The sequence below is a fragment of the Watersipora subatra genome, chromosome 1, assembly GCF_963576615.1.
Source record: "Watersipora subatra chromosome 1, tzWatSuba1.1, whole genome shotgun sequence".
Lineage (NCBI taxonomy): Eukaryota > Metazoa > Bryozoa > Gymnolaemata > Cheilostomatida > Watersiporidae > Watersipora > Watersipora subatra.
In genome coordinates, this window is record NC_088708.1 from 74170720 (window position 1) to 74193743 (window position 23024).

Below are 23024 nucleotides of genomic sequence, written 5' to 3' on the forward strand. Positions count from 1 at the left end.
ATACGTGTTACACATCTGAGACATAAGTCAATATAGTCTGGTGCTAGATGTCTACTTTGTCCTCTTTCTCCGGTAGTGTTATACAATGTATATCACATATTTATAGCTGTTACTATAAGAGTTTGTGGTGTCTAACTGGCTTTCACTGATGACCTCGTTTCTCATATACAAGCTCATAGGCTGATGTTTATTTATGCTTGGTCATCTGCTCCGTGGTAAGTTGTGCACCAGACAACGCTACTGCAACAGACAATAATTAAACACCAGACTATGATGAATGCCACACCATGTAGGGGAGGGTGAGGTAAGTTGAACCTATGTCCAAGTTGAACCACCACAAGATTTGCCTTCTTCTGGATAGCTTTAATATAATTTATCGGTCACATGACTAGCGCAGCGTGATTACATCATTTTCTCTGAATATTCAGCCAATACAGACTTGCAAGCTAAGCTAAAAATTTACATAAGTCAATTTTACTGCCTAAAAGTGAATATGATGGCATAATAGATTTTTAGGCTGGAAGGCAGACATTCATCTGGCTGCTGAAATTTTTTTGCTGCTGGATGTCTATTGCACAGAAAACAATTATTGGATATTGTTATTTCAATTGAACGCAAATTTTACCTTTTATTTAATAAATCATCCTTGTTCTTCTTATGAAGCAAGTTAAACCAGGGCTGATGGGGTAAGTTGAACATATGTTCAACTTACCCCATCAGGGATATTTTCAACTTACCCCAGATATTTATCTGTGTATAGGCATGCATTTGCCCTATTTTCGCTGCCTCGAAACTATATAGGCCTACGACAAACAAATCCTGACAACACAAGCCAAGAAGTGATGGATCTTGCTCTACTTGAAGTTCTGTGAGAACTTCAGTTAGGAAAGTGGCTTTAGCGCATGGCATAGATCGAATTACCCTAACACTGTATGAGTTGAAGAATGAGCAAACTGTGATCAGCTATTCTGGCACTAGGATACTACACATGATCTTCAGCAATAAATTAGAGAAAGACTTGGTCTCTCACATGAAAGAGCTAACCAATTCTTTCTACGAATTGTATAAAAATTTAACTTTGGAACTGGCTTATGAACTCGCAATAAAGAATCAGCTAAAAGTACCACCAAGTATCACCAAGGAAAATATTACCTTACCTGTCACATGTAAAAGAAAACATTGAACAGAGAAAGAAAGATGAGAAAGTTGGCTTTAATTACTGGCACACTTGTCAAAGAGGCTATTGAGATTAAAAAAACAAAGCAATCACAGCCTAAGGTCTCCTATGTCGAAAGTTATGAAAAGTGTTAAGCACACTGTGGTCGAGAGTTCTGACACCAACCATGATGAGTCAGAACCTGTGCTATCCAAACACTCTAGTGACAATACAATCACAGAGGAGAAAGTTCAAGCCAATGATGTTCAAGTAGGAACCTTCTTTCTTGTTAAATACAAAAGAAAAAAACCTGTTACAGGCTGCTCAGATTGAAGCCATATCTGGTCAAAAGTATGCTATCGATTCCCTAAAGAGAGTTGGGCACTCCAATCGGTTTATCATGTAACAGAAAGTTTATAAACTGAAACATACAATAGTGGATGTAGTATGTTGGTGTCTCGAAATAGAAAACCCTGATTGTTATATTTGTAGAAGGATAAATACAAATATTCTGGGTATAGTTTATGCAAGATTTTGATACCTGTAACACAAATGCAGAAACTATGGTTGTACTAGGTATGATGTAAATGATGTAAAATCAGGCATTACTGTGAGAGTTAAACAGACCTGTTTTAAAAGTTAGTGGCTGTCTATAGACTATCATTGAACTATTACTAGACTATCACTAGACTACTACTCGACTATCAAAAGTCTATTACTAGACTATCACCGTACTATCCCGAGACTATTACTTGGCTAGCACGAGACTATCACGAGACTATTACTAAATTATCACTAGACTATTCAAGGCTGTTATGAATCTATGACTAAACTGCTTTTACATGTAGAATATAACCAGGTCATTTTTAGATTATCACTAGATGATCACTAAAATTATCTTCTCTACTCACCCGAAGCTTACAAAAAGTCTACAGGTCATAAAGTCTACAGGTCATAAAGTCTACAGGTCATAAAGTCTACAGGTCATAAAGTCTACAGGTCATAAAGTCTACAGGTCATAAAGTCTACAGGTCATAAAGTCTACAGGTCATAAAGTCTACAGGTCATAAAGTCTACAGGTCATAAAGTCTACAGGTCATAAAGTCTACAGGTCATAAAGTCTACAGGTATAGTGTCAGTGATTAAAAAGGTTGAGTTACAATAAATTGTTGAAGTTTATGAAAACCTTTTTATTCTATATGCGACACTACAGCTCTTGCTCAGCACTAGTACAGGAAAGGTCAGTTGTCATAAGTTGTTAGAGAATTCATGTGCACATAACTCTTAATAAGCTTGATGGTAAGTAGAGATGTTACTAAAATTAGAAGGAAGACTAGTAAACTTGGAAGTACAAGTAGAAATATAGAGAAGTAGAGAGTCAGTTAAAGAGGTTAGCAGCCACTCATGGAGTGGTAAGACAACTTCTTAGCTAGTAATTCAGCCAGTACTAACAGCCTGGTGGTACAAAAGCAAATGCTATAGAAGTACTTTTATAAATTGACAGTCCTCATCAGCTTGCAACACGGGATGTGGGAGAAACTTGCAGACACGGCAAAGAAAAGGCTTGACAGTTGTAACACACAAATATTATTATATTTGAGACTTTTAAGTGCTTCACAAACTTAAAAGTTGACTTCCAACAGAATTCACATTACAGTTATTTGGTATCAAAAGATTCACCATGTCTTACTCTTTTGAGTTGTAGGTGCCAAATATGTGGAAATAAGTGCTTCGCGAACTGAAAGAACAGTTTTAATATCACAAATCATGTTTCATTTTTAAAATTCTCTAATCACGATGTATAATATATTATACATCGTGATGAGAGTGTACAATATATTATACATGTATTATACATGTATAATATATTGTACACTCTCATACTTCCAGTTATACACTCTATACTTCTAATATACCATATTAAATTATATTCAGCTGCAAAAATAATAAATTGTACATACAGATAGCGAAAATTGACTGCCTTACATTTATCTTCATGATGTCCGCTAGATGATGCCTTACAGCTTACTTACATACTATTAACCAATGGTTAGTACAAAACTATTAACTGACTACAAAAAGACATCAATTTAGGTATTGTATGTGCTTATTACCAACTTGATTCTAAACTGAGACAGTTTCTTATAACAGGTCAAATATCATTTAATAGGTCATAGATCATCTAATAGGTCAGACCTTCAGAGCTAGGATAGAATTAATAAATAATGGCAGCCTTTCCTTAAGTAGATTTCACTAATGGAAACCTCAAGTGCTGTGGTTGTCTACACCTGAGTAGACTTGTGGCTATAGCACATTACAGGAAATAATCTGTTTATTATATTTGGTTAGGAAGCTACTGTTTAAAAAATGGTAAAAGTTTGAAATACACTCCTCACTAATATTTTAAGGTAAGAATTTCACCAGCTGCATGAGCATATAATCTGTGAGTCAGCTAGAAATATTTATTGGTCTAAAATCAAATATACACAAATCTTGCATAAGAAGAGCATTTTGTAGGCAGCTGTTTTTAAAACCCAATTATTGAACCCCAATTCCCGAGATAAAAGATGGCGAGGGTCGCTGTTTTTATTTAATCTGGCACTAGTTCTCAGATGCTGATTCTCACAAGGATGCAAAGGAGGCCAGATGCTCCCTAAGCTAGCTCTCATCCATATATATGAGGAATGTGACAGAATTTGTGTTATCAGTCTCACCACATCAGCAGTAATGGTCAGTGCAAATTACTCTTCATTTGAAAAATATTTTTATTGCACTTACAATGCACTAATGTACTGTAAATACAGTTTATAATGACATGAGTCAGCTTCTGGAAGTCACAGAGATCATTAATAAAATAAATAATTTTAGTTTTCTACACAGTATAAAAAGATTATATTCTAAAAGCAAATTTTTCTGTACAATATTATATATGGGGGAGGAAACATTTTGTAAAAAAGAGTTGGTTTGTGTGACATCATGTACCATAATATTACAGATAGTCTTGAAGCTATTGGTGGCAGCACTGCTCAGCAGCGCAGCACTGTCAGCAGTTTCTGATAGCGACTTTCAGAAGCTGCAGACAACAGTGACCAATATCAACTCACTCGTGCAGGTAAGTGCTGGCAGTACTCAGGCTATAAAAGTTGTTGTTAATGTTATAGTTAATGTCTTTAAATGCCTCTAAACAGGAGGATCCATAAAAGACAAAAATATGTATTCTCATTTTACTTCCTATTTCCTCTGCGGCATCTTTACATGACATTCAGTGTCACTTATTAATTCAATGTTCTAGCGCGTGTATGCGCCTGTGTGTGTGGGTGTGTGCGCATGTGTGTTTGTGCAGGTATGCAAGTGGTTTTTCATGATATTCAGTATCATTTATTAATTTACTGTTCCAAGGCAGCAAGAATCATTCAACTGTTTTATTCTGTTTTAACTGGAAGATTCCAAATAAAAGTTCTGAAGTCTGTTTGTGAAGCCTTATCTGTGCATGCGTGTGCGCGCGCGTGTGCATGTGTGTTGTATTGGGAGATACAGCGTAATTTCAGTTCTAAAATCAGTTGATTCAACCCTGGTATACCTGAGCATCTTTAACTCGTTTCAGAATTTCGAAATTTGTTTAGAATTCACAGCCCCTGTTTATACAAAAGAAAACAATCTGTATTTGAATTTAAAATGCTATACAACTGTTCAATACAATATACTTGCTACTAATGTTTAAATTGTTGAGGTATCAGCATTATGCATTTCTTATAACAGTTTACTTGTTGGTTCCTAAATAAAAAACATAAAATTGATATTTGATCACATGGCTGTTAGAATTTGTATCAAAGTCTGCATCCTCATCTTTGAACTTCGGTGTAAAGCTAATGCAGGTTAGCTATGCTAATGTTTCATATGATAATGCAGATGGCATTATAATATGTAGCTTTCCTATTCAAGTGGGAGCAACCAGTTTCACCAGGATGTATTGCGTATGATGGCTAGTGCTACTTATCTGCTGTAATACACCAAACATGATATAATTATCCGATTTATAGCTGTCAGTTGTTAGCTGGCAGTTGTTAGCTGACAGTTGTTAGCTGACAGTTGTTAGCTGACAGTTGTTAGCTGACCGTTGTTAGCTGACCGTTGTTAGCTGACAGTTGTTAGCTGACAGTTGTTAGCTTGCAGTTGTTAGCTGACAGTTGTTAGCTCACAGTTGTTAGCTGGCAGTTGTTAGCTGACAGTTGTTAGCTGACAGTTGTTAGCTGACAGTTGTTAGCTGACATCTGTTAGTTGACCGTTGTTAGCTGACAGTTGTTAGCTTACAGTTGTTAGCCGACAGTTGTTAGCTGACAGTTGTTAGCTGATCGTTATTAGCTGACAGTTGTTAGCTGACCGTTGTTAGCTGACAGTTGTTAGCTTGCAGTTGTTAGCTGACAGTTGTTATATAGCCAACAGTTGTTAGCTGCCAGTTGTTAGCTGACAGTTGTTAGCTGACAGTTGTTAGCTGACAGTTGTTAGCTGACAGTTGTTAGCTGACCGTTGTTAGCTGACCGTTGTTAGCTGACAGTTGTTAGCTCACAGTTGTTAGCTTGCAGTTGTTAGCTCACAGTTGTTAGCTGGCAGTTGTTAGCTGACAGCTGTTGGCTGACAGTTGTTAGCTGACAGTTGTTAGCTGACAGCTGTTAGTTGACCGTTGTTAGCTGACAGTTGTTAGCTTACAGTTGTTAGCCGACAGTTGTTAGCTGACAGTTGTTAGCTGATCGTTGTTAGCTGACAGTTGTTAGCTGACCGTTGTTAGCTGACCCTTGTTAGCTGACAGTTGTTAGCTGACAGCTGTTAGCTGATCGTTGTTAGCTGACAGTTGTTAGCTTGCAGTTGTTAGCTGACAGTTGTTATATAGCCAACAGTTGTTAGCTGACAGTTGTTAGCTGACAGTTGTTAGCTGGCAGTTGTTAGCTGACAGTTGTTGGCTGACGGTTGTTAGCTTACAGTTGTTAGCTGACCGTTGTTAGCTGACAGTTGTTAGCTTGCAGTTGTTAGCTGACAGTTGTTATATAGCCAACAGTTGTTAGCTGACAGTTGTTAGCTGACCGTTGTTAGCTGACAGTTGTTAGCTGGCAGTTGTTAGCTGACAGTTGTTATATAGCCAACAGTTGTTAGCTGACAGTTGTTAGCTGACAGTTGTTAGCTGGCAGTTGTTAGCTGACAGTTGTTGGCTGACAGTTGTTAGCTTACAGTTGTTAGCCGACAGTTGTTAGCTGACAGTTGTTAGCTGACCATTGTTAGCTGATAGTTGTTAGCTGACAGTTCTTAGCTGACCCTTGTTAGCTGACAGTTGTTAGCTGACAGTTGTTAGCTGACCGTTGTTAGCTGACAGTTGTTAGCTGACAGTTGTTAACTGACAGTAACTGTTGTTATATAGCCTGCAGCTGCTAAACAATATAATATCTCTTTTTGATAAGCAACTGCAAAAGACGATCAGCAGTCAGCGTACTGTAATCACAGGCCTCGCTCGTCAGGTCAGCCAGCAACAGCTACATATTGAAGAGACAACTCGATCTCATGGCTCTTCTGGTCTCAAAATAACTCGTCTTACAAAAACTGGATCCAAATCTTATTTCTCGACAACCTTTTCTGGTAAATAGTTTACTAGTTTATGGTCTACATAGGAATACAATTATAGTGTGTTCATTCGTTCGCTGTGTGTCACCCTCTTCAGCCATTACATTTTGAGATAAAAGATTGCTATAAGCAGGATTTTAACTCTCGACATTCACTTTCATAGTTATTATCATGATCGTCATGAGCAACGTACCAGACTAGTAGATTCTGGTCGAGATGGTACTACATGGTGCTGATACATAAGCTTATCTTAATATATATGATAAATTATAAATTGTAACATATCATGCTTTTAATATTATTACATTTTAAAAATATTTTTCAATAAATTCAAATCAAACCAGTACTACAAAACCGACATACAGAAAACAATGAAGTTAACCTACAGTTATGTAAAATGAAAGTTGTGTCTAAAAGTATATTTTGTTTTAGACAACAGAGTCGCATCCATCCATGAGCATTCCAACTACAGAGGTACTGTTGGTATGGGTGAGCTCGTGGCTGTACTCAACGGTGTTGAGTTTAGAACCAGACACAATGACTACAAGATGAGAATGCCTTCTCGCACGAGTAAAACTTACGGGGCTACTGAAGACATTCCCTACCCAAACGTTCCTCCTCAGGTTAGAGCCTAGGAATAAACAAGATGGTTGGTACAACAAAAGTTTTTTGCGTGATAGACATCAACTAGCTGACCATCTGCTTCAAGTCATAGATATAACAGTATAGGAATTCTCAAACTCACTGACTGCACTTAAACTGGACATAAGCCACTTATCGAGCCTCTATTTTCCTTTAGAGATTCTTTGAACAGCCTTGCGTGATGTTAGTAGCTTTTAAGTAACAAGCTGAGTCATCTATTTATGTGTAGGTTTTGTCCAAGCCAACTTTGGCAGCCCAAATAGAGGAACTTAGAGAATGGTTCAAGGCCTGGCAGAGTTCTGATCACAGCAGAAGAGACTACAGAAAATATTTCAAGGTAAAATATTTACAAGCAACTCAATCTCTTTATGAATAGCATTTCGTTATTTGTAGTAATATTTGCTGACACACCATTGACAAAAATTAGCCACATTGTCTTCTATCTTAGTGTGCAATTTAATTTTTTAGGCCAACCTGTGTTACTTGGAAGGACAGTGGACCAATTCTGATAGTAAAACCTTGGATGAGCCATTTTCAAGTGACCGACACGCTATTGATGCTAAGAGTTTTTTTGAACTGCAGGTCAGACAGTTTTCACATCAGATAAACAAGTTTTCTAGAGCATTAAATGAGCAAATTAAGTTACTGAGTAAAATGTTTAGCAGTGTCCTTGAACTTACCACAGCAGTTTAGCAGATTTTAATTACTTCTACTAGACTAAGATCAAATACACAGCGGACACTGGAAGGAAGAGTACAAAAGAAAACTATGCATACCTGCCTACAACTATCACAAGCGTTGATGACCTTGGTAACATTGTCTACTCTCAGTGGAACTATAGAATACTCTGTCACCCGCTAAAAACACATGTCCCTCTCACCAGGTTGGTTCTTAGCTCTGAAAAATAGTTCATAATTTTTCCAAACTTTCATATGCTAATTTAAAACATTTACAGGTATTGTATTAAAAAATATAATCATTTTTGTGTTGCTTTATGTCAGCTTTAAGCTTGTGTGATTTAATTTTTTTTATAAAATGTTTTTAAGACTGTTTTATAATCTATCAGTGATTAGTTATTATAGTAGTGACTTTATACAAGTTTCCAGTAGCTGCCTTACTTGTGATCAACTGCTTTATATTCTCCTACTATCATGTGAGCTATGTATTCTGCAGGCTAGAAATTGTAAACTTTTCAAATTGCTGAGAGTATCAAGGGCTATATACAAAATCAATGTAAAAAAACACATTATAAATATAGATATCAATACAATATATGTACTGACAGTGTTTTTCATGTTCTAAAATGCTATAATGTGATACGAAAATGTTCATGTGTTTCGAATTTCAGTTTCATGCGTGAAAATATGATCTCAATTTTTATTGTAATAAGAGCCTGTCCATTCATCTGTCTGTCCAAAGGCACGCTAACACAGTTAGGAAAAACTATCACAGCACATAAAAATCAAACCTAGATTTATGTATGCGGATTTGAAGCCAAGCACATCTGCACCACACCACTTGATCATCTTTTCAAAACTAGGAATATTTGTGCACCTACTTATTACACGTAACTCAGTCTCTCAAGGCGTAAGGGACTGACAGTATACTAGTATTGAATAAATCTTGCAACTCTATATGCACTTTGAAGTGGTTTAGAAAAATTCCAGAGTTAATGTTTGTGAGTGTTGTACAGATTCCGAGTTGAAGACGACTTGGCCTCCCGAGTCGCTAACGGAAAAACGATGGAGAGTCATCGATTGTCAAGAGCTGCCAGGTTCTCATTATATGAAGATGTGAAAGACACCGTGTCTCCTAGCAAAAAGGACTCGTACATCAGAGAGCAGACCGGCACATTCCTAGATATGCTTATGTCAGAAGTTCCTGGTACTCACAACATAATCCTATACGTAGCCTAAACTTAAAATGTACAGATAACTCTAGTAATAAAATGGGTTGATGCTTTGTAGATAGTAGAGACTAAAATGGTTTAGTAATCAATACTTCATTTATTTAATCAAATATGTTGAGATGCAAGTCTATCCATTTGGAAATTTGTCCAAAAAGTTTTTGTTATTTGTAATTTTCACTCAGTAAAACGATTATTAAGCCACATTCTGCCCAGTCATATTAAAAGTGGGGACATGTATACGGTAATACGTTATATTACAGATATATGTATGAGTATTAGAATGTTATTACCAGCACTTTGCAAGTTTTCAACAAATCTTTTTCAATTTTAAACAATGGTGCTTTCGACTTTGGGAAAGAAATCAAAATATTATTTTTTACTTTGCCATAAATTGTCTTGAGCTGTGTGATGTATGGTAACTATTAAACAGCTGTAACCATCACTCAATGTTATCAACTACTAGTTGAAATAGTAAAGTTATAGAGAAGTGTTCACTAGTTTACTAAATAACAACTACATGCTACCAACGTTACCTATAAACTAGTAACATTGGCTATTATAGTAACTAATGTGTTTTCGTTGCGGACAGGGCTTGACAACTACCCTGCAAACGTAGTGGATGATGCTTTTGGCGAGATTGCCTACAAGCCCGATGCCAACATCACTGCCAAGCCAAAGCCTTTGAATGTCGGCTACTACCACAAGTCAGTATACTTACATGTATAATGTTCGATCAGCTCTTTACAGCTTGTTGCATGTTACATTACATGTTTTCAAGTAAAACTGTACATAGGTCAGTGGAAGCAGAGTGTAAGTGCAATAGTACGGGTTAAAGATTAAAAGTAGAGTTCGGACTCAAATCTGAAAATGAATTAGGGAAAGAGGTTGATGCATTTGAGCTTTTTTTAAGTTGTTAACTTGTTAAAACAGGCTGTAGCAAGTTTGCAACTGTAGCTAAGTAACTGTAACTAGTAAGTGCGTAGTTGCAGAAACTAGTTGAAACTAGTTGTAACTAGTTGTAACTATATAAGTTGTAATTAGTTGTAAGTAGTAACTAGCATCAAATATCTGCTAAAGAGTTATGCAATTTCAATGGTCTGAGACATATGTAACATTCAGTTGATTTGTAGCAGATGCTTATCTCGCATGTAATTATTTTCTGTAAACAAAATGGAGCATACAACTTTATTATTAAAACAACGTAATGAAAAATTATGTAGACCTATACATTTATTGATCAACTGACATTAAATGTCGATTTTAGAATTTTTACAATAATCAATGATGCTCATCTGTAATTAATAATAATGTATAATTAACTAATTATAATAATTAATAATGGTGTTTCACTCATCTATTACATGATATACTAAATTACACCTTCAGTATTCATAATTAATCTTGTTATTTACTTATTATTGTTATTACTCCTTTTTTATTTAGATTTTTTTAGTATTTTATATTTTCTTTGCAGTGTTTTTATTATATTCTCTTGGTTTTGAGCTTCATGATTATTGTTTACTTTCTCTTCACATGTTATTGCCAGCTTGCTGCGCATTAGCTTTTCATATATTTTATGTTTAGTGCTTACAAGGTGGCGGGACAGGATGCTATGGGTGTGAGTATCAGCAGACGAGGATTTTCTGACTTAAACCTGTACATAGCCTACAACAACCAGTCAAAAGTTGCTCTAACAAAGGTATTCAGAACCTACTCTTCTCTAGCCTCTATCTTAATATGATATACCATTTATAATATCACCGTGGTTACAAGCTAACTCGATATTCTACTGTAGTACCCCTCTACTTCGCTTATGTGATTATCATAGTGTGAGTATATGTATAGCTTCTCTTAACTTAATCTGTCTGTATCTCCCATAACTTGGTGTTTTATGTCTATTGCTAATAGTTTGACAGGCTGAGAATATTGTAATAGTACAAATATTGTACAAGAGTACAGTAAGTTTTCCCTGAAATAACCTCATCACTTCACTTCGCTCTCAAACTAAACCATCGTTAAGAATATTACTTTACGAGAAAAAGTTTACCATGCTGAGCCCGAGAACTGTTCACACACAACAAACTGTCAGGTTTTTGATAAACACGGCTAATTTCTGTCATAGCTGATGTTTCTGACCTTACTTACAGGTGACAGGCAAACGCAAGAGAGTGACCACATGTTCAAGTTCGCTAGCTAAAGTGAGTCTATGAAACCTCATCAAACTTTGTACATAATGAACAATTGAACAAACTTTGTACATAAGTGTACATATACCACATACATACATGTATATGATGTGCAGGTCTTACTGTACCTAATGCTCCAATGGCTACCAGAATTACAGTTGTTCTTACATGTCAGCATTTTTCAATATCCTCTCTGAGTGGGAAATATTCTCCACTCTTTCCTCTTCTTTACTGGCTATATATATATATATATATATATATATATATATATATATATATATATATATATATATATATATATATATATATATATATACATATATGTATATATATATACATACATATATGTATATATGTACATATATATATGTATATATACATATATATGTATATATATGTATATATATACATATATAATTATATATACATATATAATTATATATACATATATGTATGTATATATATATGTATATATATAGTATATATATACTATATATAGTATATATATATACTATATATATACTATATATATACATAGGCAACAAAGAAAAGGAAAATGATCTCAACTATTGAGACCTTCTGCCTGATGACTGCCCAAGCATAAAACTGACAGTAGCTAACTAAGATAAATACTCTATCTAATTCTCTACTAATTTATACTGCTCCATTCTATGTTGAGCACTATGGTTTTAGTTCTAAATTTTGTACTTATGAAAATTTTCATTATACATATATATTGAAATTATACACATGCAAGCACACGCACGTGTGTGTGCGCGCGCGCGCGCGCGCGTGTGTGTGTGCTTGCGTGAGAGTGTACAGGCACAACTATTTAAGTAGAGTGCGTGCGCACACGCATATTACTTAAATATAAATGTTTACTTACGTAAATATACTATATTTACTTGAATGTATATACAAACATCTCAATGTTTGTCTTTTGTTGGTCACCCCTGTCTAGTTATAGTGATGGACCTAGCGATAGAAAGTCCACTTCGCAAAGAAGTTGATTTCAGGACCTCCTGATCTGAAGACCAGCTACCTAAACCGCTTCACTATGATCGTTCAACTGACCCTAGAGATGAATGATAGTGATTTACCTAATTACGATGGTTAAAATGATTGCACTTTAAGCGCTTGGGGTTATTAACTAGCACAGTTGATCGTTACGCATCACATAATGATTATTAGGCTGGTTTAAAACGCTGCTAATGTTCTAGGCTTTCTAAACCTATACCAACGATCATTATTGTTTTGTTTAATTTTGATAATCTTTTGGTGCCTTCTACAGTAACTAAACACACTACTCAGTAATTGAACCCTAAAGAGGAGTCAAACACAAGTAAACCTGATTACAATAAGTTTCCTCTTAGTTAGAGTAAGGTCTGTCAACCTTACTCTAACTCCCTAGTAGGGAACAGATAATAAAGTGTGTAGCAGTTTAATCTAGAACACCATTTCACAGTCACACATGAACTTAATTTCGAGATAGAAAACATAATTTGGTTAGTCTAGAGTTCTTGCCTATATTTGTAACGTAAATTTTACTGGTTTCTGTTTACTCTGTCAGCGCTCATTATGTTATTGCAGAAAACTGGTTGCGCCATGTGGGAATACCCTGAGTATGCTCACCGTGTCTCTTACGCCATACCATTAGAGATCATCTACACAACTCCCTTGCAGACGTGGAACCCTTACAAGTTCACTTATTACACCAAATCTAATGGTATTTCCTGACCTCTTTTCTGCTCTTTTCTAATTATTCAAATTTTTACTAATAATATATGCTATTTCTTTTTTAAGTCATACACTTCATTCCTTTGCTTTTTTCTTTTTTCTGTTGCTTTTCTGGCTGACTGCTATACCTGAACATTTTCACATGATGTGAATCCTCATATTTGTAAATGAAACATTGGTGCACACAAAATGTTTGATGTGAAGCCTCAGGTCCATAGATTGAAAGTATACACCAAATTTATTCATGAAAATTAAAAATCAAGAATAAGGAAGGTGAATCAAAGCTTTTTTATATAAAGTTTTAGTCACATATACCTCAACACCATAGTTTAACTCTTATGTGCACAGCTTTCTACTTCTTTTAAAACAATGCATAGAGCGATGGAAACCAGCCATTGAGAAGAAGGTTAACAATATGGGTAGAAATGGTATGAAGACAAAAGAGAGAGCTTACTATGGAACGAGTGACCACTATTACTACTTTACACCAGAAGAGTTCTTCGGTGCGTTTGATATAAAGCTGTATCTCACTTTAGAAGTCACCTTATTCTATGTATTGTATGACATTACTGCCAGCTAATATAGCGGCAGCAATTATAGTCTTATAGTGGCTGTATCTAGAAGCGCTCGAGATATACAAAATGTTTCTTGGTGCAAATTCTCAAAAAACTCAAAGCTGTTGGGGTTTTTGTAGCTGAATACCCACCAACCAGTAAGAAACATAACATAAATTATTTGATGAATGGTACAAGGTTACTTTGGACCTCAATGTGTAACTCATATAATCAAAAATCGGTGATCTATCAAATTGTATGAACTGATATCAGAGGCACTTCACAGTTGCATGCATGCTTTGTTATAATTATCTTCCATATCCTTTTATAGCAAAGCTGATAAATGGGAAAGCTGACCCTGCTGATACAGTTAGCCGCAATTCTATTGGTGTCCTTGACCCATCCGGTAAAGTAAGGTGGGTTCATACCGTAACCTTTAACTACACAATTCTTAGCTTGTCAACAAACCAAATATAGATCGTTGAGCTCAGATTAGATCAACATTCAGTTATTAGATCATACAAGCATTTTGTGTTTTGGTTTTGGATTCTGCAAAACCAGTTCTTTACCTGAATTATGTGCTAAATTATTTATATTTTCTTTTGGGCGTTTGCATACACAGGCACCATCAAAACTTGTCGAGTCAATCTTTTCAGCAAATTGCAGAAATGGTATTTCGTTTGTACAGAAATGTGATGGCAAGCGGAATAAGTATAATGACAAAAGACATACCCGGAGTGGGACAGATGAGGCTTCGCTATCCGATCATGCCCATTCATGACTTTGGCAATGTCATACATATGGAGATGCAGGCTCTAACTGACATGACACTCAAGAAGAACAAGTACCAGAGGCTCTATCCAAATATGCGTTTCGAGAATGGAACCATCGAGGAGGTGAGGTAACACACTCAGTACTCATAGGGAATACTACTCTATGTGTTAAAAATCACTGACTCTAGACTCAGACATGGGATGTGAATACAGTTTCTCTACATTGTTGACTATATGATGAATAACAATCTGATTAGGGCAAAAACTATAGGTACAGCTATGAGCCAAAGAAGCTGAGGAGTGAGGTGTGTGGCTTATCAGAGATCTGGAAGTATGTTCGGTGTCAAAATAACTACCTAGTTTTGCCCAAAGCAAATTATACTTTTGTTTTTCTAAGTATCAACAATTAGTTCACAACTATGGGATAAGGTGATTGCTAGCTAAATAACTGCCGGTGATGGTGACGTTGTCGACCACAGAAGCCACCGCAACATACTTTTCTCATAACGTAAAACATTTCCAAGGAGTTGTCAGCTGTGGCTTAGCTTTCTTGGCTTTAGGTAGATATCAACTTGACCTACTGTAGGCTACTTGGGTATTGCCAACTAAGCAAGTGAAACTCTCTTCAAAATATTTTCACCAAAAATAAGCAAGCATGCAATTGGCCATACCTGGATTTTACCATAGTGGAACACCTATTCCGTTCTCAAAGAGAACCTGTGATGTGTGTCACTTGTACATGTGTCAGTCTTATACATCTTATTCATAGTGTCTCTCAAACTTGCTCATAATACCTTGTACAGGCCTTGTTCCCATTGGCTACAGCTCATAATACCTTGTGTAAGCCTTGTTCCCATTGGCTACAGCTAATCTGAACTAGTCAAACGGAATACGGTACCTAATAAATATAAAGACTTTACAATTGTATTGTGGTACAGGTCATATACGCAAACTCCATGCTTTGTGACATGAATTTACAGGTTTATGCGTTTGAAACAAAGATGTCAACAAGGACTTCAGTTAGCACTCATGTGCATTCTTTTGAACTGACTTCTTCCGAGATCGACACACTGAAATCTGGCAAAAATGTTAAAGTAATCACCTCACAAAACTCTGGACACTCGCACACCATCGAAATAATGTACAACACAAAGTGGAACACTAGTGAGTTTCTTCTTATTTACAGTTTCATGTGAGGAAACTGGAAAAGCTCACTGTATCTATATGTTGGAGTTTCAAGTTCACCATATGTACATTATATATTGAGGTATTAAGTTTCCTTTATCTATACATTTTGGTATCAAGTCTACCTTATTTATATGTTATGATATCAAATTTACCTCATATTTACCTGTATATATTATGGTATCACGTTCCCCTTACCTTTATGTTATGGTATCATGTTCACCTTATCTATATATTGGGCTATCAAGTTCACCTTGTCTGTATGTTGGGTCATCAAGATCACCTTATCTATAGGTTAGGGTACCAAGTTCACCTTGTTCATGTGTTGGGGTATTAATATCACTTTATCTATATGTCGGGTTATTAAGAATCCGGTTGTAATGGAGATGATTCAGGTTCTCTTCTGTAACGAGTAAAATTTTCTCATTTCTCAGAAATGCTATTGATCTATTTATACCCATTTCTATTGACAAACTGCTTGCTAAACAGAAGATGTTATTGCAGTTCAAATTCGGAAGTGTGATGACAGGGAATGGAGGTGCTGGGATGGTCATGAGGGAAAACTGACTTGTCCCGAATGCAGGCTAGGTACTCCAGTAGCTTGATAGACATGCTTATCATGGGTATTATGGATGGATTGAAGTGTTTTGTCATCATAAAATACATGTTACACATTTAAGACACAAGTCAATACAGTCTGGTGCTAGATGTCTACTTCGTCTTCTTTCTCCGGTAGTGTTATACAATGTATATCACATATTTATAGCTATTACTATAAGAGCTTGTGGTGTCTAACTGGCTTTTACTGATGACCTTGTTTCTCATATACAAGCTCATAGGCTGATGTTTATTTATGCTTGGTCATCTGCTCCATGGTAAGTTGTGCACCAGACAACGCTACTGCAACAGACAATAATTAAACACCAGACTATGATAAATGCCACACCATGTATAACTTTTATTGACATAAGTAGTCATGAACAAAATATTGTTTTTCATTACATGACAAAAAAATAAAAAGACAGAAGTCAGGAATTATTGAGCGAGTTGAACAGACGCGCTTTAAAAGTTGATAATCTACTAGTATTGTGGAGTCGGGATAGTGAATTGTAGGTTGTAGTAACAGAAAGTTCATAAACTGAAGCATACCATAATAGATGTAGTATGTTGGTGTCACGAAATAGAGAACCAGGTTTGTCATATGTGTGGAAGTATAGATACAAATATTCTGGGCACAGTTTATGCAGGATTTTGATACCTGTAACACAAATACAGAAACTTGCAAGTTTGGAATGAAGTAGATGAGGATGTTACTAGTGGAAGTGTGGTGAGCTGGAATACGTGATCGGTAGTACTCAACGAAATTACCAAGATTATTTTAGTATTCCTCAAAATGCTTCATAACAAGTTCTCAATGACTGAATACTTGTTGACCAACGAGTACCCAAACATAAATGCTATTTGTCGCCAACATAAATCAATCATAGCTGAAAATTTCTAGAAAACGGATCAGCCAAAAGCGATGCAAGAGACTTTCTTTAAGCGAAAGATTAGCCTATCTATAGTCTGCGAGACCAGCTAGTACTCATATACTAGAACAGGTTATCTGGTTTACCTATTTGGGCTACATAGGCTCTTGAAGAAATTTTGATAGATCTATAACATAACATCATAACATAACATCATAACATAAATATAACATAACATCTATAACAACTTAATGACGAAATTATGTTCTCTCATTATATTTAGAGTTTTACATACAACTCTTAACAACCAACTGGGTAATTCTGGGTCAATTCAGAGTGACTGCCACCCTGGAGCTAATCAAGGAACTCAAGAGACAGTTTAGTGTATAGATTGTATCTTCCTGAGTGAAATGAAATTTGTCTCCTTAATCCTCAAATACTTCTAGAGCATTTCCTCCGCTAACATCGACCATACCAGCGTAACAACGACAGCAAACCAAACCGATCACAACACACATGTCATATGGAAACTAGGTTTTTGTACTTTAATCAGCTCCGTAGCTCTTGCATGAGCTTAACACAAAAGGTTTTCACAAGTGATTTTATGTGCAGAATTGTGCTTCTATCTATAGACACCACACTTTAGTTGACAGAATGAGAAGCCTCTTACATAAGCTTATGATGTCACGTCTACGCGTAGCTATCAAATATGTTTGTCACACTATCGACCCTTCCTCAACTTCATCTGCTCATTTCTCAAAGTTTCTTTTCCTAATGCTCTCATGTTTTGCTTTTTTATTTATTATTATTTTTTCACCTGTTTTAAAAAGAAGCATATTAGCTTGTTTCAAACTCTACCACTCTGCTAAAAATCTTCAGTTATTTTCTTACAACTTCATCCCTAATATCTTTTTGAGTTCGTCATTGATTTCTCCATTTTTTTTATTCTTGTTTTATTATTTTTCCTGCTCCTAAAAGTTTGGTTTAAACTCTTGTACTCATTGAACTCTCTAATCTTTTTTTCATCGATTGGTAAGCATTCTTTCTCATCAGTCCTTTCACGACTCAGTTGGACACAATCCTTTTAATTAATGTCAATTTGATAAACTCCTGCTGTCTCCCCAGCTGTATTCCTGCTTCTCTCCTGCTCTTCTTCCTTTCTCCTGTCATCTTTCCTGTTGTCTCTCCTGTTGTTTCTCCTATCGTCTCTCCGTCGTCTCTCCCATCATCTCTGCCGTCATCTTTGCTGTTGTCTCTCCTGTCGTCTCTCCTGCCATCTCTCCTGTCCTCTCTCCTGCCTTCTCTCCTGTTGTCTCTGCCGTCATCTCTGCCATCATCTCTGCCGTCATCTCTGCCATCATCTCTGCCGTCGTCTTGGCTGTCGCCTCTTCTGTCATTTCTCCTGCCATCTCTCCTGTCGTCTCTTCTGTCATCTCTATTGTCACCTCTCCTGTCATCTCTCTTTTCATCTCTCCTGTCATCTCTTCTGTTGTCTCTCCTGTGGTCTCTCCTGCCGTCTCCCCTGTGGTTGTCTCTGCTGTCATCTCTGCAGTCATCTCTGCTGTTGTCTCTGCTGTCATCTCCGCTGTCGTCTTTGCTGTCGTCTATTTTTTGTGCCTCCTGTCATCTCTCCTGTCATATTTCCTGTGATCTCTCCTGGCGTCTCTTCTGTTGTTTCTTCTATCGTCTCACCTGCCATCTCTCCCATCATCTCTGCCGTCGTCTCTGCTGTTGTTTTTGCTGTCATATCTTTCGCTTTCTTTTTCTCATATCTTTTGCAATTTCTTTTGCCATCTCCTCTACCATCTCTTCTACTGTCTTTTCTGCCGTCTTGTCTGTCGCCTCTCCTGCTGTTTTTATAGCCGTTTTTTCTGCCGCTTCTTCTGTCATAGTGCATGCTGCAACTGTCCAATTGTTCACTAATTTTTATGGGTGTTTCAGTATTTGATAACAAGTGAAGAGTCAGTTACATCCAAACGCTAGTGACCTGTTTTAAACAGACTGATAGACAGATGAATAATTCGTATCCATTACCATATCTACAGTTTGTTTTATTGCTTTTTAGTAGTTTCATTGGTCAGATACCTGTCATGAATGGACCTCGTATAGCCAGATGTGTCACATGATTAGGTTCATAACATGAACGGTATTAAAGCTTGGGCTGGTTTCACAAGCAATGGAAGTTGAAAGGCCTTGTTTATATTTCCATATTCGAAGTATTGCAATAACTACTTTAAACCACGAACACAACAGAATGTAGTATACTGTTTACTACAAAAGTAAACAGTATACATTCTGTTTACTACAAAAGTAAACAGTTAATGCAAGACATTAGAATTTAGTAACTATTACGGTTTAGTATAATTTTAGAGATTGTTGAGTGTTATAGTTAGACTAATTGGAACAATGTGCAAAGTTGAATAAGCTGAAATTTGATGCCAAAGCATTTCTAAAACCAATATTACATATCTGACCAGTACGTGCATTTCAAGAACAAAAGTTTCTATATAATAACTATTACTCTTATCTAAGGTATTCAATGTTTGTTTAGAGGTTTGCGCCACTCTGCAGCAGCAGTGGCGACAGGGAGGGTAGAGACACACACAGGTGTAATTGTTTAATGACCTCTGTAATACTCTCGCTAAATATTCCCACTGTTATTAATAATCAGGGCCATTAGTTGAGATAGAAGATAAGTGGTCACGTGCCGCCTACATACAATTCTAAACATGACAGCTATTGCCTTATGACTCTTAGTCAGACTTTGTTGCGGTGCAACTTTTTGTGGATCCAAGGCTAAATCAGCAAAGAACATTAGGTTATGCAAATATGTTTAAGTCAGCAGGCTAAGGGCAGCTGCCACTTCCCATAATTTAGGTACTTAAGCTAGCAGAATGAGTTTTACACTGCACTGCCCTGCACCACATCTGCTGTCGAACGTCTGCCAAAATGGTATGTTGTAGGTTGGGCTTGCAGCGCTTTCAACTATACTAGTTTGGTCTTTGCTAAATGATTAAGAAAGGAAAGTAGTTCCTTTTAGGTTGTGATCAAAACTGGCTTGATCTATCTAGTAAAAAAACATGTTTTTTCATTGCATAACGGATAAGCTTTCTTTTTCTGTTTTTCTGCAGTTGTTGGCATACGCAAGTGTGTGCGCCCTGCTGATTAGCGTCAGCACAGCGGTAACTGATGAAGAATTCAAAAACCTCAAGGAGATGGTTGCGGTGAGTTTATTTACACCCTTAACTATCATAAAATAGAATAAATGCACCTAAACAACTTATAATATCTCTGCAGTCATTCTTTAAATACGTTTGAGTTTACATGTGCATATATGCTGCTCATGAGTCAAATGGAGTCTCAGCAACACAGTGCATAGGCATTGAGAGCTAAACTATTTAATCTGATGAAGTCTGTGAGATGAGCAAGATATATGTTGTTACACATGTTGCACTCACTTACCTGACCAAGATAAATATTGAGTTACACATGTTGCACCCACCTGCCTGAGCAAGATATATGTTGTTACACATGTTGCACTCACTTACCTGAGAAAGATATATGTTGAATTACACATGTTGCACTCACCTGCCTGAGCAAGATATATGTTGAGTTACACATGTTGCACTCACCTGCCTGAGCATGATATATGTTGAGTTACACATGTTGCACTCACCTGCCTGAGCATGATATATGTTGAGTTACACATGTTGCACTCACCTGCCTGAGCATGATATATGTTGAGTTACACATGTTGCACTCACCTACCTGAGATTGGAATTATTTACGACTGTAGAACATGCAGCGGTCTCAGACTGAGGTAATAAAGTCGCTCGCAAGACAGGTCAGTCAGCAGCAGTTGCATGTGGAGGAGGCAACGAGGTCTTCTGGGGACTCTGGGCTCAAGCTAACTCGTCTCACGAGAACTGGCTCCAAGCCATACTTCTCTACTTCTTATTCAGGTATTCTAGTATGTCTTTTTACTTGTCATCACTTTAGAGAAGGTTTTGCCTTGACGATACATCAATATTACTTCGAATTGGTGTCCTTAGAACAGAGTCGTGTTCTCTTGATAGAATATTCAGTGGATTAGTTAGCCTTGTTCTATAAGTTATAGTTATTAGATTACGGCATCCTTGTTTCTGAACTCCAAATATGATATTGACTAGGAAGCAGGATAGCAGCCATGCACGACCATTCCAACTACAGAGGCACTGTTGGTATGGGTGAGCTCGTGGCCGTACTCAACGGTGTAGAGTTTAGAACCAGACATAATGACTACAAGATGAGAATGCCTTCTCGCACGAGTAAAACTTACGGGGCTACCGAAGACATTCCCTACCCAGAAGTTCCCCCTCAGGTTAGACGCCGATAATAAATAAAAGTCTTGGATACATGAAGCAGTTTCTGGGCGCTGCAAGTTATTTATAATATTTTAAGATGTGCTAGTTAGTTACATCGCTCCGTAGTTTAGTTGTGTATTTGACAGGTGCTAGTTAGTTACACCGCTCCGTAGTTTAGTTGTGTATTTGACAGGTGCTAGTTGGTTACATCGCTCTGTATTTTAGTTGTGTATTTGACAGGTGCTAAGTCAGCCGACTCTAGAGCTCCAGATCGCTGAGATGAGGGAGTGGTTCAAGGCGTGGAAGAACAGCGACCACAGCAAGCGAGATTACAGAAAGTATTTCAAGGTATAGCATGTTAAATAATTTGTGAGAGGGTTTCATTGCTCTTGCTTTTTAAATATATACATGTATAGGATGTATATGTACATGTATGTAAATGATGTATATGTACATGTATATGATGTGTATGTACATGTACATGTATATGATGTGTATGTACATGTATATGTACATGTATATGATGTATATGTACATGTATATGATGTATATGTACATGTATATGATGTATATGTACATGTATATGATGGATATGTACATGTTCATGGATATGTACATGTTCATGTATATGATGTATATGTACATGTGTATTCTGAAAGGTCTGTGGTAGAAAACTCGAGGGTCAGCAGCCATTTAACCTCAAAGGGGTGTACTACGGTATATATACAATGTATGCCGTATTACACCCCTTAAACCCCTTATGTATATATAAACGGTACATATATATACCATTTATGTATATATAGTATATATATATATATATATAAGAACTCAGTTCTTATATATATAAGAACTGAGGACTTCTGCAAGCGAATGCGATGGAAGGCCTTCTTCTATTTACACCCAGAAGCAAACACAAGCAAGAAAAACACATACGGTTTTAGATCTCGTAAATCACCACCACATATTCCAGACCTGTCTACTTTTGAAACCAAGCTAATGTGCATGATACGAAACATCAAATTTAGAAAAGTTAGATGTCAATTTCAGAGTAAACTATCCAGTGATATTCGTGATAATATCACCAACTGTGACAAACTAATTGTACCAGCTGATAAATCCAACTACTATTACAAACTGGAGGTGGACAACTACAAAGCCCTGCTTAAGAACAACATAACAACTAATTACAGGAAAGCAGACAAAGACACTATCACAGGTATCAATAGCGAAGCCAAGACCATTACAGACGAATTAGATTTAAGTAACAGAATCAACACTATTGCAGAGAGGGAAGCTTATATCACTTTGAAAGATCATAAGGCTAACTTCGAAAATAATCCAACATGCCGTCTGATTAATCCGACCAAGTCAGAGATTGGCAAAGTTAGTAAGATCATCCTGCAACGAATCAACAAAGACATTAATCACAAACTCGAAATTCACCAATGGAGGAATAC

General features: G+C 36.6%; 2 protein-coding genes across 2 annotated transcripts in view; both read left to right on the forward strand.

Annotated features, from left to right (window-relative positions):
• Positions 1-23024, forward strand: part of LOC137390663 (uncharacterized) — a 49699-nt gene that overhangs the window by 14320 nt on the left and 12355 nt on the right. The window contains exon 3 of the mRNA XM_068076992.1: positions 21805-21912. Within this exon, the coding sequence (XP_067933093.1) occupies positions 21805-21912 (108 nt within the window). The remainder of the gene's footprint in view (positions 1-21804; positions 21913-23024) is intronic.
• On the forward strand, positions 1286-16648 carry LOC137385457 (uncharacterized). The gene is made up of 16 exons (XM_068071920.1): positions 1286-1426; positions 4152-4241; positions 6607-6781; positions 7199-7389; positions 7638-7745; positions 7877-7990; positions 8125-8291; positions 9102-9292; positions 9907-10021; positions 10902-11016; positions 11465-11515; positions 13094-13229; positions 13618-13743; positions 14126-14210; positions 14483-14690; positions 15548-16648. Exons 1-16 carry the CDS (start codon positions 1286-1288, stop codon positions 15761-15763), a joined length of 2229 nt encoding a protein of 742 aa, XP_067928021.1. The 3' UTR covers positions 15764-16648.

Coding starts and splice junctions, on each gene's coding strand:
- LOC137385457 (XM_068071920.1), top strand. CDS start 1,286: ATGTCGAAAGTTATGAAAAGTGTTAAGCACACTGTGGTCGAGAGTTCT. Junction 6,782..7,198: donor TTTCTCGACAACCTTTTCTG/GTAAATAGTTTA, acceptor ATTTTGTTTTAG/ACAACAGAGTCGCATCCATC. Junction 7,991..8,124: donor AGAGTTTTTTTGAACTGCAG/GTCAGACAGTTT, acceptor TACTTCTACTAG/ACTAAGATCAAATACACAGC.